The sequence below is a fragment of the Lampris incognitus genome, chromosome 9, assembly GCF_029633865.1.
Source record: "Lampris incognitus isolate fLamInc1 chromosome 9, fLamInc1.hap2, whole genome shotgun sequence".
NCBI classification, from domain to species: domain Eukaryota; kingdom Metazoa; phylum Chordata; class Actinopteri; order Lampriformes; family Lampridae; genus Lampris; species Lampris incognitus.
The window spans coordinates 2,913,984-2,932,415 of NC_079219.1; the positions used below are offsets into that span (position 1 = coordinate 2,913,984).

At 45.4% G+C, this 18,432-nt stretch overlaps 2 protein-coding genes and 1 long non-coding RNA gene across 6 annotated transcripts in view; 1 reads left to right on the top strand and 2 right to left on the bottom strand.

Annotated features, from left to right (window-relative positions):
• LOC130117715 (protein argonaute-3) overlaps positions 1-12,013 on the bottom strand; it is a 68,054-nt gene extending 56,041 nt beyond the window's left edge. For both annotated transcript variants that reach the window (XM_056285889.1, XM_056285888.1), the window contains exon 1: positions 10,946-12,013. In XM_056285889.1, coding sequence (XP_056141864.1) covers positions 10,946-10,964 — 19 coding nt within the window. In that variant the 5' untranslated portion in view covers positions 10,965-12,013. The remainder of the gene's footprint in view (positions 1-10,945) is intronic.
• Positions 10,040-18,321, top strand: LOC130117716 (uncharacterized). Of its 2 annotated transcripts, none has more exons than XR_008810712.1 (4): positions 10,040-10,090; positions 17,072-17,183; positions 17,418-17,513; positions 18,229-18,321. It is a non-coding gene; the product is annotated as an uncharacterized LOC130117716 (long non-coding RNA). The 2 variants fall into 2 exon arrangements; XR_008810711.1 differs by having other exon boundaries at positions 17,418-17,517; positions 18,195-18,233.
• The window catches only part of ago1 (argonaute RISC component 1), a 39,360-nt gene continuing 34,948 nt past the window's right edge, over positions 14,021-18,432 (bottom strand). For both annotated transcript variants that reach the window (XM_056285886.1, XM_056285885.1), the window contains exons 16-19: positions 18,221-18,355; positions 17,775-17,876; positions 17,395-17,594; positions 14,021-16,748 (exon numbers count right to left, since the gene is read on the bottom strand). In XM_056285886.1, coding sequence (XP_056141861.1) covers positions 16,640-16,748; positions 17,395-17,594; positions 17,775-17,876; positions 18,221-18,355 — 546 coding nt within the window. In that variant the 3' untranslated portion in view covers positions 14,021-16,639. The remainder of the gene's footprint in view (positions 16,749-17,394; positions 17,595-17,774; positions 17,877-18,220; positions 18,356-18,432) is intronic.

Below are 18,432 nucleotides of genomic sequence, written 5' to 3' on the forward strand. Positions count from 1 at the left end.
TCGTATAAAGACAAACTATGCTCTATTCCTCCTCTATGAATTCCACTTATAGATGGTAACGATTTAAGTGTAATGTATAGGGGCTTTAAAGCTAAAACAAATAATAACGGACTGAGTGGGCAACCCTGACGGGTCGTTCTTGACAGCTGGAAGTATTGTGATTGTTTACCATTTCTAACAACTGAGGCTTTGAGTGTAGTATACAAAAGCTTAATCCATGAAATAAAATTAGGACCATACACAATTTTTTTTAAACAAGTGAACAAAAATTTCCATTCGACCCTGTCAAAAGCTTTCTCTGTGTCCAGTGAGATGACCACCTCTGGTACCTCGCTGGACACAGGAGAGTGAATAAAATTCAAAAGCCGACGGATATTTGTAAATGAATGTTGTCCCGAAATGAAGCCGGTTTGTTCAACAGATATCACTTCATGCATTGTGGTTTCTAGGTGTAGGCCAAGACCTTTGGCTAGAATCTTCACATCACAGTTTAGCAGAGAGATGGGTCTATATGAACCACATTCTGTGTTATCTTTACCTGGCTTAAGCAGGAGGGTAATTGATGCTTCGGTCAGTGTTTGTGGCAGTGACCCACGAGACAGAGAATCATTAAACATAGAGTACAATTATAGACAATTTGTTAGAAAGAAAATGTTTTAAAGAACTCTATTGGGTACCCATCCGGGCCAGGCGTTTTACCACTTTGCATCGCCATTATGGGGTTAATGATTTCTGTCTGTTGTTAGTGGGAGTTCAGTTTCAGTCCTTTGAATTGCATTGATAGAAGGAGCCTGGAGATTACCAAAAAAATGTTTCATATCAACACTGTCACTTGTTGCTTCTGACGTATATAGGTTTGAGTAAAATGAGGAGAATGTTTCATTAATTTCTCATGGGTCAATAGTTAACTCCCCATTTGGTTTCATAATTTGTAGGATCTGTCGAGCAACCGCTCGGCACTTAAGCTAGTGTGCTAAGAGACAACCAGCGCTTCTCACCGTGCTCATAGACATATCCATGTGATTTCAGTAAGTCGTTCTGTCTTTCTAGTTGATAAGTTGTATTGGGTTTGGAGGTCATGCTTCCTTTGAAAGAGCTCAGGGGAAGGGGAGGTAGAGTACAGAGCATCCACTGTATCTATAGATTTAATGAGCTGGTCCTGTTCAAGTCTTCACATCTTATTGAATCTAGCTGAATATAACATAATCTCACCCCTGATTACAGCTTTCAATGTTTCCCAAAGCAACGATGGGGAAATATTTTTTATTGAATCGATAAAGTCATCAATTTTTTTTAGATATCAATACACAAAGGGCTTTATCAGCAAATAAAGTTTTGTCTAATTTCCAAGGAGAACATTCCAAAGTGGTAAGGGGAAATGTGATATCTAGTAACACAGGGGCATGACCCGATTCAATTATAGTCATATATTCAGTTTTAGTGACATAGGGGGGGAAACATTCCATCAGTGAAGAAATAGTCTATTCTACTATACAACTGATGAACTGGGGAAAAGAAGGAGAATTATTGATTCTGTGGAAATAAGGAACGCCAAGGGTCGACACCTATCTGATCCATAAAGAGTGACAGTGATTTAGCCATTTTGAAGGGGTTGTAGATTTAGGATTAGAATGTTCTAATACTGGATTCATTACACAGTTCAGATCGCCACCAAAGATCAATTGTTGCGAGTTCAAATCTGGTATTAATGAAGTGACTCTTTCTATACATTTATCATCCCAATTTGGGGCATAAACATTAACCAAAATGACAGGTTTGTGGAAAAGGAGCCCAGACACCATAACATAGCAGCCCTATGGATCTGAAATAACAATGGATGCATTGAACTGAATCTTTTTATGTATTAATATAGCTGTTTCACATGTTCTGGAATTTAAATTCGAGTTAAACACATGGCCCACCCAACCTGTCCTTAGTCTGACTTGATCTTTAACCAACAGGTGAGTTTCTTAAGTAATGCAATTTCACAATTTAAATATTTAAGGTGATTGAATATTCTAGCTCTTTTTACAGGCGCGTTTAAACGTTTTACATCACAGCTGATGAATTGTACACCAGCCTTACTAGTTCTATTTTCCATATTTAGCCAGGAACGGTAGAGTAGCAGTGATGACAGTGACAAGATAAATAAGTGGTTGTAATAGAATGCACAGCCTCATGAATAACCTCTCTAAGGAGAACAAAAGAGAATACACATTGTAAAAAAAAAAACATACTGGGGGGTGCCCCTTCCCATAACCCTGTCACACATCCCAAACATGAACGAAACTAAAACTGAGCCTATACTTGTTCCTCTCTCTGAGGCAAACTGCAGGCTACACAGCCCTATTCCCAAGTCTTCCGGTAATACAACCTGACTCTTTCAACGAAGGAGGCTCCCAGCAATGAAATATTAAGAGCTTAGCATACTCAAGGAAAAAATAAAATGAAAAATAGAACAGAATAACATCTGTAGGCCAGGTGAACAATCAATATACATATGAAAGCACAGCCTATGATGGCAATACAAAACAAAAACAAAAAACAAAAAGGGTAGGCGACTTCGCTATAATGAGTAAGCTGAACACAAATGAGTTAACGTAGCCCAGCAATAATACAGCGAGAGTGACCATACCTTCAGTCCCAGGGCTGTTGAGAGGGTGAGTTCAAACAGTAAATATACCCCTACCCATTTTCAAATCAGTCCTGGTAATCAACAGTCTCCAACCAGTGTGGTTCAAAACAGCCGTTTCGCTAGCCTACTTTTTAAGCTATCTTCTGATCATAAAACGTCTGAGCTTCATCAGCAGAGTCAAAGGTGTGCGAGTCATCTCCGTACATCACGCGCAGCCGGGCCAGGTCCAGTAGGTGGAACCACACATTCTTTTGGTACAGAGCTTGTTTGATGCAGTTAAATGCGGTCCGCTTTTTAGCGAGTGCCGCGCTGAGGTCTTGATAGACTCTCATAACTGCTCCTTGGTACTTCAGCTCGTGGTTCCTGGCCCAGCGCAGTGCCACCGGGTTTGAAGGTCGGGGTCCAGTGTGCTCTCTCCAGCTCAGGCAGTGCAGAAAAGACATCAATCAGGGCCCACCATTTGCATCAGCATCTCCGACATGAACTTGACCGGCTCTTTACCGTCATCACTGCCTTCAGGAATGTTCAGTACACGGAGACTGGCCCTCCGCGATCGGTTCTCGAGGTCATCGATCCGGTCCTGCAGAGACAGGTTTTGGGTTCAGAGCATTTTGATGGTGGACTCGGCTGCAGTTAAACGTTCAAAGTTGTCACTGGTTACAGACTCCACAGAGGTAAGGCCCTTTTGGAACGAGTTCACTGTCGCCTGCAAGGAGTCCAATGAGGCTTGTAGGGGTTTAGTGGACTCTTGGATCAGGGAAGAAACATCATCCCTAAGTGAACCCCTCTGCTTTTTGAATTCTTAAGACAGCTGATCCATGGAAATGAGCATAGCAGCTGTGGTATCTCCGGTTTCTGTCATTGTTGAAGGGTTGTTAGCAAATGCTGCTAGCTTCTCGTCTGAGTTCTTAGAAACGTTACCATATGCACGGTTAGCACTAGCTGGAGTTTTGTCGACGCTACTTGCTGGTTTGGCACGTTTACAGTGGCTCATTTCGCAAGATATCTCTAAAGCAAGTCATACTAGGCCGTATTTGTCATAGTCTCAATGGAAAAGCTAGGTAAAACAAGTTTTGTCAAAAAGTAGACTGGGAGCCCTCAGTTGTGCGTCCTCTACCTACATCGCATAACTGGAAGACCCCAGGATTATCTTGATAATATTTCCCATAACAACACAGTACTGCTTCATCTCTGTGGAGGTGTATATATGTGCTTTTAGGAAAATGACAATTGTTTTCTGCAATTTCACTTCCAACTTGTCAGCATAACATGGAACATTAAAACTGAATTGAAACGCAATTCCCCAATTTCAATATACTACTGTGCACATTTCACAACACATTGGAAAGACAAGAGCAAGTCAGATTTACACTTTCAAAGACTTCCCACAGTTTGTGCGTAACAACATACAAATGTGAATCTAAACTGGTAAATGGCGTTTTTCATTTTGATGCACCCATTATGCACTTTCTCTAACAATTTTAAAACAGAAGCGCAAAAGCAATTAATTTTTAATATTAAAATACTTGCCTTGCTGGCAGAGTCATGGTTCAGGTCCAAGGTGCCATGCAGTGGCTGCATGCCATTTGGACAGTGCAACACACCAGTGGTCACTCAGGTAGATAGACGAGGAGAAAAAAAAACCAGTGAATGAAGATGGAAAAGGGATAGTGACTGCAGCGCCAGTGTCATGCTGGAAAGTGAATGTTCTGTGTGGGAGTGCATACTGTGCTCCTTTCATTTGTGTCTACAACTCTATTTGTCATAATTAAACCCTCGATAAATAGCTGAGCAGCAATACAACTGTATCACAGTGGATAATAGCGGAGGTACGGGTGTTGTGTAATGTTTAATTCAAAGAAATTATAATTAAATTTGCAGCGTACAGGTCATAAATCTAGCAAATGCTTGCTGAAAGTATCACACAGAATGTGCAGCAGAATGTCTGCCTCTCCTCACTCCGTTTCTAGGGATAGCCCATATCCCATGCACATTCATGTTGCCTTTTTTGACTTTTGTATTAAATGTACATATGATAAAATGTAATTACAACAAATCGAGGCAGAGACACAAATGAATGGAGCACAGCATGCAGGCAGCGTGTACTCCCGCACAGAGCATTCACTTTTCTGCACAACACCGGAGCGGCAGCGCTGCTATTCCATGAAGTGCGGGAAGTCTATGACTCAAGAGCTGCGACAGCTTTTCTAAGTATCTGAGCAACAGGCTTTAGCATCTTCACCCACTATTCTTTTCTTCTATCCGCTGAGTGTCCACCAGTGTGTTGCTCTATTCAAATGGCACACATCTACTGCCTGGCACCGTGGCTCTGACCTTTTCCAGTTGTAATAGAATGACTGACAGGTCAGCTGAACATGTTAATGCGTTTCTAATTACCAATGCATTTGAATAATGTTAAAGAAGCTGGGTGTGAACTTGGAAACTTAAATGCAAATAAAAAAATCCATTTTTAATTTCCATATCTCCATGGGCATTTGAATATTGTTACATGTCAAGCAAGGCAAGTATTTGAAAATAAAATGCCAATCCGCTTTTGCATTTCAATTTTAAAATTGTTAGAGAAAGTGCATAGTAGGTGCTTGGAAGTGAAATTGAAAATGCCATTTCCCAATTGAAATTAATATTTGAATACTGTTACACAATCTAAGGAAAGTCTTTGAAAATACAATGTAAATCTAATTTACACTTCTCTTTCCAATGTGTTACAAAACATGCGCAGTAGCATTAGAGAAGAAAAATTGAAACTGGAGTACTGAATTTACATTTTATTCCATATTATGCTTAGAACAGTTAGAAAGGGAAAAAAAGAATGCAGAATAAATTTTCCTAAAGTTATACATACACGTTTCCATACATGCTGCCTGAGATTAGAGTTTGTAACACAACTAGACCAACATCCACCATTGCTCTTATTTTCCATGAGGGAAAAAAAAAACCCTAAAGATGTGAGGCATCAAATGTAAACAGGGGCCCAAGTAGGGGTTCCTGCTTTTCTTAGGAAAATAAAGGCTCAGGCGACTCTCTCTGCCACAAGAAACCCAAAGAGCAACGATACACTGAACTCTTCATAGAAACCTGTCTCAATATGCATGGCTGTCCTTATGGGTGGCAGGAGATGTGGAATGGGGGTGGGGGGGGGTCCATTGTTACAAGAAGGGACTTGAATGAAGTGATTATTACGGTGGGGAGAGTGCAAACCAAGTTCTGGGCTCTCCCTACAGGCCTTCTCAGCGCCTGCACCAAATCCACACTAAGCTAATTCACCAGAGGAATGACAAGGAACGTTAAAGTGCCTCCATTGTGAAAGAGAGGCTTAGAGTAACCAAAGAAAGACTGGGTGGTGGTGGGTGGGTGTGGATGTGTCAACAACAAAAAAAGGGCGGGAAGAAGCCTGCGTATGAGGGACAGAGAAAAAGAATGTGAGGGGGTGGCAGGAAACCAAGAGAAAGACATCAAGGGGACAGAAGAACAAGAAGTAGTGCAAGTCGAAGCACCCCTATAGGTTGGCAAAGAAAAAGGCTATTGGACTGAACCTCAGAGCCCACCTCCACCTCTGATGGCCTCCACAGCAGGCCGAGTCATCTTCAGACTCAATCCTACCAGGCTACTGAGTGTAGTGTGCGACAAGCTGGGGAGGTCCCTTGTTAAACGGTGTCAGCCATGTCTTGTTGTATTTATGGGTTAAGTGAATGCCACCATCAGGCAACGTACTCATTACCGCTTCATGTCACAGTGACACAGTGTAGCTCGTCTTCATCAGGGTTCTCACCTTCTGTCCAGACCACACAAAACCACACACTAAATCTTTGCCCCCTTATTTTCCTTCCACGACTCTTTCTAAGTTTAAACTAAGTCCCCATTCAGGATGATGCCTGGGTTAACGTCACAAACAACCTCTGGGGTAAACATTGACTAGCTGTAACTTTGTAGCGCAGCCGGATAAAGCCACAGCCCCCCTCCGTACCAAGTGCATAGCCATTTGTCGACTCAGCGCCTTCATACCAAAGAGTTAACACATCAAAATGGATTTGATTTGCTTAAGGCTTGATAGCATCACACATTTTATCCCTGTAGCTAATCTCACCAGAGCCATGGTTTCCAAGCCACACACATTGCTGCTACGACTACCAGCGGCATGAGGAGTGCCTGTCAGTTAATAAGCAGGCTGGGCAATCAATTTACATTTTCTCACACCGCTCTCTGAGCTGCTGACTGACTGATGATGGGCTCCCTTTCAATCATTCACCCAGTTACAGGGTTAACCAGAAGTCCTTTGCTGGCTAGTCAAACAACTTTGGCCAAACACACACACACAATAATCAAAGCACAGTCAGACACAGCAACGCACACCCATTAGAAAACGTGGTTTGTTCTGAATGCATTTACACACTAGCGTCTTTAAAAAAATAACAGGCAGCTACACTCCCACATACACATAGTTCTCTAGCGCGCACGCGCGCGCACACACACACACACACACACACACACACACACACACACACACACACACACACACACACACACACACACACACAGAGTTAATGGTCTAGTCAGTTAGCAAGTCTGTACTTGGCTGACGGAAAACATCTCCTCTTCCGATACCCACCCTGGGAGCCGCCCCACCTGACAGCAGCCTTGGAGGTCAGTCAGTCAGTTTGCCAGCAGAGAGGGGGGACTCCTCTGTGAGGAGGTGGGGGAGGGTTGTAGTGACATAGCTCTGCTATATCAAATGTCGCTCGCTGTTCAGAGGTACCTGCCGTTTAGTTTATGGCGGCATGTGGAAATCTTCCGTTACAGTTCAGACAAAGCCAGGCATCTCAGACGGTTAAACTGCCGCCAAGAGACAGAGACAGCTTGGCAGAGAGTTATTTCACCACCACTGGCCAATGCCCAGTTAATCTGCAGGTCTGGCCAGGAATGTGCAGTTACTTGAGGTCAAGGATGTGAGGAAGTGGAGCGGCACCGCCGTTTAGTCACAACCCCTCGAGCCACATTACCAAAGGGTCTCAGGTTTGATATCTGGAAAAGCGCATTTGTGTCCACCTATACCAATAAATTCAGTCAAAGTGTCTTTGAGCAAGACGCCAAAGTCCTTTCCTACTAGCATATTATAAAGCAATCTGGTTGGAAGTGTCAGCTAAACGTCTAAAATCTAACGGTCATATGTTTATTGTGCAGACACAGCTATACATATCCAAAGAAGTTACTTGGGACTATTGACTAGAGTGCTGTGGGTACCAGAAGGCAAGTGCTATATATTTGGGTTCACTCTAAGACCAAGGGGTGGCGACCCTTGGGTCTAGCGGTGGAAGAATTTATCTCTTGCCACAAATGAGCATGTAGCCCATTATGCTACATGGGAAGAGACATACTTGAAAAAAATCTCTTTCTGCACAACGTGAAGTTGATGACTAAAAACAATGAAAAGCTAGGGGAGGAAACTTCCAGAGAGAGGCGACTATGAGGCGTAAGTACAACACCTGGTAGGTGCAGTCCACACTACGGCTGAAATGACTATTTGACAGTATCGATAATCCATCCATTATCTGAACCATTTCCTGCTCTCAGGGTCACGGGGATGCTGGAGCCTATCCCAGCAGTCATTCGGCGGCAGGTGGGGAGACACCCTGGACAGGCCGCCAGACCATCACAGGCCCAACACACACACACACACACACAAAGGACAATTTAGTATGACCAATTCACCTGACCTACATGTCTTTGGACTGTGGGAGGAAACCGGAGCCCCCGGACGAAACCCACACAGACATGGGGAGAACATGCAAACTCCTCGGGACGACCCACCAAGGTTGGACAACCCCAGCGCTTGAACCCAGCACCTTCTTGCTGTGAGGCGACCGCGCAAACCACCGCGCCACAGTGTCACCCCATTATCGATAATGTCGACAAAAATAAACATTGTAGTCTTGTCAGATCCGACTATGGCCGGACTCGATGAAGCAGCAATAATTGGCAACGCTGTCTTCGGGAGGGGGGCGGAGTCGGCTTGTGTTCGTCACATGAATGCGTCTCTGTGTGTGTGGGGGAAAAAGCAGTGGTTCGGCCTGGAGTCGCCTTGTCACGAAAGTGGCGAGGTGTCTCCTTCCAGACTGCCGGCCGGAGAGATGCAGTTGGCGAACGCATGCAGTACGAGGATGGATGTTTGAACTAAAATAGGGATCGATTGGCCACTAAATTGGGAGAAAAATCAGAAATAAATGTAAAAAAAAACAAACAAACAAACATTGTAGACTAGTCATCTGACTTTTCAAATCAGTAATGGTAATGACGCTTTTCAATTAGAAGACATCCACTGTTTTGTGGCTCCCTGTATCACCACGTACATATCTTTTTGCATTGACGGAGATTGGAAGTCGAATGATGGTTGAATGACGGACAGTTACGGAGTAGTGCCATACTGTAACTGCTGGCTCAGCTGACCTACAGATGGCAGAAACCTTGGATTTTCCCAAATTTTGCACTGGAAACGGACCGTCAGAGCAGCCACAAGTAGGACGTTAATGGCAATCGCAACTTGTACACAAAATAGCTCGCCTTTATCTAGACAAAAGAAAATATACAATGAGCTTGTTTAACAATGCAACATCTAATGTCGGTTGATACTGGTTGTGTGGGAGATAATTATTACCATATAAATCGCTTATTAAACTTTATTATTATTCAACCACTTTTTTCCCTAAAAAGTATCCACACTGAGGTGATTTCACTCTTAGGATAACATAAAAACTAGTCATGGTCTTGATGGAACACTTCATTCATCCTGAGAGGCAAACTCCCTAGCCCTTCTGCTGGTAACGGAAGAGAGCCACACTAGGCTTTCCTCTATTTTCGTGGGCTTCTTTGTCATTATTTTGCTAATTGACAGCACAATTAACGTGCACACAGTGCAATGTATGTGTTTGATGCCCAGTAGGAAAAAAAATTAACGGTGCATGCCTATTATGACCAGCATTTAAACCTAAAAGCCAATTAGTCGATCAACCATTATGGTGAAACCACATTGACCCATAACTATTCTAAATTTGGCTTATCAATTAATTATAACAGCCCTTTAGTTCTCAAATCCACAAGGCCAGAGAGTAAAATTCAAATAACCTGTGACAACAGTGACTCATGCATGGCAATGAGGTGATGAAAGCAGTGGCAGAGAGACTCCCTGGTTACGGTGAAACAAAGGGCAGCTGGCAGCCCTTCATGGCTTTTCCGGTAACTGTCAAACACATGAGTCAGGAGCCATTCACTCCACCTGCCGGGACTGACTGAAACTGATAGACCATTAGGTATATTACAGTCAGGGCTGTTCTGACGTGGAACTGTCATCCTATGCTGAAATGAGCAACGCCACAACATTTTGCAACTAGTTATACATCATGTATGAGGACACAGAAAGACGGAAAATCTGAAAAGCTGTAGGTAAGGTGTAGATAAATCTGAAAAGCTGTAGGTAAGGTGTAGATAAATCTGAAAAGCTGTAGGTAAGGTGTAGATAAATCTGAAAAGCTGTTCCAAAATGGTGGAGAAAAGTCATGGCCTCCATCAAAGCTACTGACCTGCTGATTTCCTTCAAGACAGTCTTAAAAACCTTGCTCTTCCAGGCATATATGGATCCTTAAATGTTTCAAAGATCTGGAACCATCTAGTGGGGCTGTCTAGTGAATATGAATAATCTCACTTCTCTTCTGGTGTTGGCAATTACCATTGTATCCCTACTTATTCAGATACTTATCGGCGTCTACTCTTGTGCCCTCCTTTTACCTGCACATGACATGTCACAGTGGTATGGTGATGGTGATGTGTCCGCCATAGTGATATTTGCCAATGTAAATCTACCTTGTACTTTCATTCTCCTTCTCATCACCACTTGATGATTGAAGGCCAACTTACATTAAACGCATCGACGGACATGCACGCTTGGCTATGATGTGATGACTCTTTAGGAAATGTACTACTACTACTTCATGTAGTACTACTACTACTTCATGTAGTACTACTATGACATGATCACTACTTAACAAACGTGTTACTAACACTACTCTATACGGTATTACTATGACACGATACAATGTAGCAAACGTATTGCAAGTACGTGACTACGTGTTGCTACGGTTACTATGTAGTTAAGTGTACTGCGACTGCTTCCCACAGCAGCACCACAGAGCAGCCGCTATAACGCGTCTCAGGGTGCCGCTCGAGAGTACCCGCTAACTGCTGACCGTCCTGTGCATCGACATGACAAAGGCGTGTGTGACTTGACCGAAGGTGAAGTACCTGTAGTTCCGATTTCCATTCATGAGGTCCCTGCCCGGCTCGCTGCCCGGATCACACTTGTCAGACTGGGGGACTCTGGGCGCTCAGCCGGCGTCTCCTCCGGCGGGACTACCGCCTCTCCGCGGCGCCGACTGCTGCCGAGCGGGCGCGCTTCTCTCGCTGCCTCCCTGGCGGGCTGTCGGAGGGGCCTTTCCTCCCTCCTGGCCCGTCCTCCGTTCGACCGGGGCGGGGGGCGGGGGTTGGTCTTGGGTGTCCCCGGGTGTGCAAGTCGACGTGTCCGGTCAGGTTTGGCGGCGGCCGCGGTAGCAGGTGGCTAGGCTAGCTAAGGTAGCCCGCTAGCGGCTGTGGGGGAGCGGGCAGAGCGGACGAGACGACTGGACGAGCGCTCATACCAGCGGCTCGCTGCGCTGCGACGATTCCCCCGGGACACACCAAGACCACACGACCGGAGCACACACGACTTGGTTCACACAGCGGCGGAGGGCGGAAGGGCGGTCCGTTGGTCCGTCCGTAGGTCGGTCTGCCGGCGGCGGCGGCGGCCGGCGGGGGAGCTGCGGCGGCGGCGGAGGAGGAGGAGGAGGCGGAGGAGGACGGCTGGACTGCCGGACTGCTGGCAGACGACGGGCGCGTTATCGCGATAGCGGAGAAACTGTCACGAGCCCGCGAAGACACCGAGCGCACTGTCACGAGCCCGTAAAAACGCTCTCGCGTCGACCGAAAATACACAACCGCGTGACAATCCCTCTTTCACCGTGCCACTGCCCCTCGAGCAGCCCCGAACCGGGCCCCGCTGGCCCCGAACCGGGCCCCTCTGACCCCGAACCGGGCCCGTTAAAAAAAAAACACCCGACCCACCGACACCACGGCGTGAAAACACGGAACGACACCGTCACGAGCCCGCAGAAGTAGCGAGCGAGCTGTCGCGAGCCCGTGAACAACAGCGAGTACGCGGTGAGGTCGCGCGTGGCGCCTCGGCAGCGTCGCGTGCGGGGGGGCTCGTGGCGCCGCTAGAACGGGACCGTCAGTTCTGCCGGGCGGCCGCGAGCCACCGACATGTCGAGGTTCCGGCCTGGCGCACCGAGCGACTTGGGGGCTAAATATGGTGAAGTTGCTGCCTGCCGTGACGCCGACAGGAAGGGGCGGGCTCCGCCGTCGTGCGTCAGAGTGATTGACGGCTCGTTCGCCCAATGGCGTCGCACGGGGCAATCGTTGTCGTAGGCGAGTGCGTGCGTGGGTTGGTCGTTGACTCGCGCGTCTCCAGAATGTTTCGCGACGGAGACGCGACACTTTGTGTCCGCCAGGACAAGTCACGTGCTCGGGTTCGACCTTAGTGAGAGAGGTATATATATATATATATATATACACACACATACATATATATACACACACACACATATATATATATATATACATATATATATGTGTATATGTATGTGTGTATATATATATACATATATATGTGTGTATATATATGTATACACACATATACACATACACACACACACACACACACACACACATATATATATATATATATACTACTTTCGGCTGCTCCCGTTAGGGGGCGCCACAGCAGATCATCTGTTTCCATCTCTTCCTGTCCTCTGCATCTTCCTCTGTCACACCAGCCACCTGCATGTCCTCCCTCACCACATCCATAAACCTCCTCTTTGGTCTTCCTCTTCTCCTCTTCCCTGGCAGCTCCATATTCAGCATCCTTCTCCCAATATACCCAGCATCTCTCCTCCACACATGTCCAAACCATCTCAATCTTGCCTTATATACATATATATATATATATATATATATATATATATATATATATATATATATATATATATATGTATGTATGTATGTATATATATGTATATATATATATATATACACACACACACACACACACACACACACACACACACACACACACACACACACACACACATATATATATATATGTCCAACTGTTTATAATTTTTGCCAAATTCCAGGTCCCTAAAATGAAATGGTGGAATAGAAAACCAAGGTTCACCTTATTTCTAGCTGATGTTGAGCTCTCTTACAAGTCTCTCGTCAAGCTGAAAGTAGGAAAGCAGCAGAGACCCGAGCAAGAGTTGCAACGTGTAAAGGTTTCGACCGACGCCACTGAGCTGCTCATCTGTGCACCTTCATGTGTTTGCTTCCCCCTCCTACGTATCAGTTGGCCTGTGTTGACTGTAGACAGCTTCCTGCTCAGCCCCTTTGTGTTTCTATATAGCTGATCTCCCTGGCAGTCTGTTCCCTCGCTCACTCTTGTCCTTCTGTCAGCTGGGGTTTCTGCTACTGTTGTTTGTCTGAATGTTACCAATGAAGCTTTGGGGGGGGGGAGAGAGTAAATACAGAATAGTGATGTTTACAAATACGAAAGCTGAGGTAAGGATCTCCCTCTTGCCAGTCGCCATTATGGTACATTTGTAATGTCAACTTGGAGGTGTAGGTAGCTCCCCAGACAGCATCCGGATGTGGGCCACTTCAGGCAGTGATGCAGCACTGATGGTCTTCTGGCCCTGACAAAACGGATGTGAGCCCTGAAGTGGCCCACATGTATAATAGCAAATATGGCCCAAACATGCCAAATCACATGTGGACCTTTTGTGGCAAAGATGTGGTGCTCTGGGCAACATGTGATCTGGATGTGATCCTGAAGTGGCCCGTGTGGTAAATGGTGAATATGGCCCAATATCACAAAACAAATATGGCCATCTTTGGCCAATATGTGGCACATGCAGCATTGCTATGGCTTGGTTCTGGCCCAGATCTGGCAAACAGGAGCGGACCGCCCAAGTGCCATCATTCCACGCGGTATGTGGGCCGGATGAAAGACGAAAGCCAGGTGCGGGACGGGTCCGGGCCACAGCAATTTTGCTATCTGGGTCACGAATACCAACTTTACTAAACGTTATCAGCGGCTGTGTCAGCGTTGAAGCACTCGAGTATTTGAGGTTATACTCCACCAGACACAGGAAATAACTCAGTACGCAGCAAAACATCTAGGCTATTAAAAACAGTCCACCAGGAATAATAAAAAACCATTTTATTTTCTTTAAAAAATAACCCTCCCCAACAGAGTCCCCATACTATTACATACACAGAGCCAAAATAAGTTGCTTCCATGTCCTTTCATTCAAATCTACTGGGAAGTGCTTATGACAAGGACTGTTTTTGATCAGTGGCTTCATATTGCTTTGTCAGTGAGGCTGGGTGGAGAGGAGTGGACTCATCGCTGTCCACATGATGTGTTTCCAGAGAGACTCCCGTCTCGTCTCCCCTCTTTGCAAGGTGCTTTGTGGCTTCAGTGAGACAACTGCATCTGGTTTCAGTGGTGTGCGGGCTGCCCCAGGACTGAAAATCTTTAACACAGAGTGGGATGGGGTGGGGGGAGTGGAAAACTGGCCCCAACTGCAAAAGGCCCCGTAACTGCTGAGCCAAAGTACATGGAAGATTAATATATATTTATATATACAAATCACCTTGGACACAATGTAGGATCAGTAAAACGGCTTACAAAGGCATTTTGATTACGCAAGTTCATAAACAATGACTTAAAAATCAAACTCATCTGATCTCTATCGTCTGATCCCTTTCAGCTCAAAGGGGGCTCTAATAATCAGAGAAGAGTTGAGGCGCTTTGAGGGCAACTGAGGCGGAAATCTGAGCCTGTCCCCGCAGTGCCCTCTTGAGGATACACTCTGACACTAGTCACAATAATAAATCACAGGAGGAAAAAAAATAATAATAGCAGTCTTTAACCATTACACGATCGAGGCAAAATGACTGACAGGCAGCAGTGAGCGCGAGGCTCCTATCGCTAAGGAAACCCAAATAAGGTGGCTCAGAACATTGTCCAGTCATAAAAAATAGTAACATGCATTTTTTCCTCAAAAAAGTGACTAGATGTGAAGGCAGGATGTTAAGTAGTAAAAATAATGGCCTGCCCCAGCGTGTGCAGCAAGCCCCTATCTGTGTTGCCCGGGCACACAGCGCACCAATGGGGATTGTCTAACACAGGCTGGGTGGGGTAGAGTGGAGGGGTGCAGGTAGGTAATTGTTGAAGTGGTGTTTTTTTTTCTTCTTTTAACTGGCGGTAGGGGTATGGTACGATCCATCAGTGGGACTGTACGTGTCAATAAGATTTAGGTTAGGGTAAAATGGAGGGGGGGGGGGATCAAGTGCATTTGAATTATAGGGCTTCTGTGTGGTAAAATCGGGACTGAAGGGGGGCAGATGGGCGAGGCTTGGCGTCATTTAGCAGGAGGGGTATGTTTGGATATGCGACGCCATGTGCGGGTAGACGTTCAGCACAGCGCGGTGTGGTGGCGCCGTCATCTCGACCGACACGCGCAGGGATGTGCAGCGTGATGAGAGCAAGGTCAGTTGCTGAACGGCGAGTTCAGCTTTTGCAGCACTTGGTGATCACAGACTTACGTTTGCCTGTATTCAAATTTACAAAGAAGAGCTGACCTTGCCTATTGCCGCTGTTACTCTGTTCAGCAAGGTGTAAGCGGGGTTGGGGGTGAGAAATTCGGGGTGATTTGCGTATAAAGCCTCAGGAGACCCGTGTCCCCAGTGTGAAGTAAAATAAACCACTGAGTAAATTAAAAAGTGCCTCATCAATTCCTATAAGAGAAACGTGTATGGAAACAAAAGATTATCTTCCGGTGTAAGTGCCCCTTTCTCCTTGGTTGGCGTCACATTTGGCTGGTTCATAATGCTGGTTTAGGTGCATGGGGTGCAAGTATATTTGATACACTCTATGCAAATGGTCCCTCTACGGTTATGCTAAGTTTGCCTCTAGAGGCCGATTTTCTAGGGGACTGGCCAGTCGGTGCGGAGAGCCCCTGGCAGGACACGAAACCTGTATCTACGATATGCTACACCTGCCATGTCTCCGCCTCCGCTAATGTACAGGCCAGAGAGGAAGCCTCGCATATATATGACGTGCAGGGCTCGTGGCATCTACGTGCTATCACTAAGTGCTAATGTACCATACCTCTAACTCCTCAATGCAGTTTTTAAAATAACATTATTGAAAACCATCAAAATAAAACAAAAAAACAAACAAAACGCCATTCGTGAAAAACGTTACGATGATAAGTGTGTCCCCATTACCAACCCCTGTAAAGGGTCCCCCCCATACCCGGGGGGCTTGAAACTGCCATTCGGATGGGTGAAGAGGCAGCATTGTGGCGACTGTCCAAAACAAAAAAACAAAAAAAACATTTTCAGGTATTTTTCTTCACCGCCTGTCTTCCTCCCATCCGTATTGCATACTTACACACACAGGAGTTGAAAGGTAGCATACAACACAAGTACAATAATAATACCCACATGTTAAAAATCCAACATAAAAAGAGCAATAGTCCAGGTAGAGTAAAAACAAAACAGGACAATAATAACAATAAATTCATAACCGTGTTGTGAGTGCATGAGGCTGAAGAGTCTGCCTGTGTTTTACAGGTGAGGGGTCGTGTGTTTGTTTTGTCTTTTGTGTGGGTGGGGGTGGGCTGACTTGGCCTGGTCATACACGGCAGGTCTGTGGTACGTGTGGTATTTGGCAGTCACTGGGAGAGAGGGCTGTGAGTGAGGTGGCGGTGACAGCGGGCCATCTGCCCACTCATGTAGGATGAGACGGCAGGGGCAACGGTTGGTCGGTGAGGCTCAGGCGAAGTACATGGTCCTCAGGGTGTCGTGGTGAATCTGGACAGCCTTGGCCAGTGCCTGGGGGTCCCGGCCGTTACTCTGACCGGACACGTGGCTGCCCTCTCCGCTGCGAGGACACATGACAGAACACGGGTCACCCACATGTCACACGGCATTTTCAGGTTTCATATGCACAACAAACTAACCAACAGTTATCACCGTTTAATTAACCATTTTTATGAAAATTTATCTTAAACCAGTGGTTTTCAAAGATGGGTCACAGCCTACAAGTGGTCAAAGGAAGTTGTATTTAAAGAAAAATGAAAAAAACATTTGTATTCATAATCTGAGTCAATGAAAACGCGACGACTTAATTATATTCCAAAATATCACTTAAATAATAATGTTTAATGTTGACGTGCTTTGTCTGTTTCATGTGATCATTAACAGGCCATGACTGCAGACCGGAGAAGAAGACTGAAGAAGAAGAAGGAGACTGGAGAGGGGAGAGGGGAGGACTGAAGAAGAAGAAGAAGACTGGAGGACTGCACTGATGAACAACGTAGAGCGAATGTTAATTATCTCACTTTTTCATGGCTAATGAGAACTTATTGCTTATTTCACTGCACAAAATATTTGATGAGTCCAAGGCCAACAAATATCGCCACAGGGTCACAGCATGAAAAAGTTTGGGAACCCCTGTAAAAAAAAAAAAAAAATCATTTACAACCTTCATAATATTTATCATTTTAGTCCTTCGTCTCGTCACGAACCTGTCGTGTTCTTTGTCCACCAGGTGGTAGCGAGCACGGAAGGCTACGAGGCGGGCGTAGTAGGCTGGCGCAGGGATGGAGACGGAGCGCGTGCAGCGCACATAAGTGTGGCACAACTGGTAGGTGAGGATCTGCAGTTCGTCCGCGGTGAAACGATTGTCGTCCCACAGGACATAGTAATGAGACGGTCGGCTGGTGCCCTGGACACAGAGGAGGCATTAAAAACACACACACAAAAAACAACAATCAATTACATATTCAAGATCTGGATCAAAAGCAATCACTCCATATATATATATATATATATATATATATATATATATATATATATATATTATATATATATAGTATATATGAGAGCAGTATCCCACTATGCTCACCTGTATGCCAGCGTGGCTGCACAGGTAGAAGTCAAATTCAAAGGGATGAGTGATGCTGGTGTCCACCGTTGTCCCTGCAGGAATATTTCCACTCTTCCCAATCTAGTACAAGTCAGCGCAGGATAGTAAGTTTGCCAAATGTACATTTCATATTACCCATTTGTATTCATTAACTCAGAAAGAGTTAGGGGCATATACACAGTGACTTCATAACCTCCACATCAACAGCACTGTGTAACTGTCCTACCTCATGACAAAAGAACAACAAATGAGGTTTAGCAGCGTCAGCTGTCAGTACATTTCTGCAGGGAGCATTTGGAACATTATAAATGGGCAGAGGCTAGCAGACTTGTTGGAAAAGCATTTTGAGCATTGTCTTGAGCCCTGCACATTGTAATTACTGTAATTATCAACTGACAGACACCAAGTCTGTGAACAGGACTTACTCTTTCAGACTTGTCAGCACAGAAGAGGCGGGTGTGGTGGCGTTTTTGGACAACGATGTAGGTGATGCCTGGCTGATAGTCTTTCTCCAGTTTGATGCACGCATCTCTGATGGCCAACAGCTCATAGTGGAGGATCTGCGAGACGGAGGGGTGTTGTTTATTAGCCCTGCAACATGTTCCTACTGATACTCCCTTCACAGTTAAAAATAAAG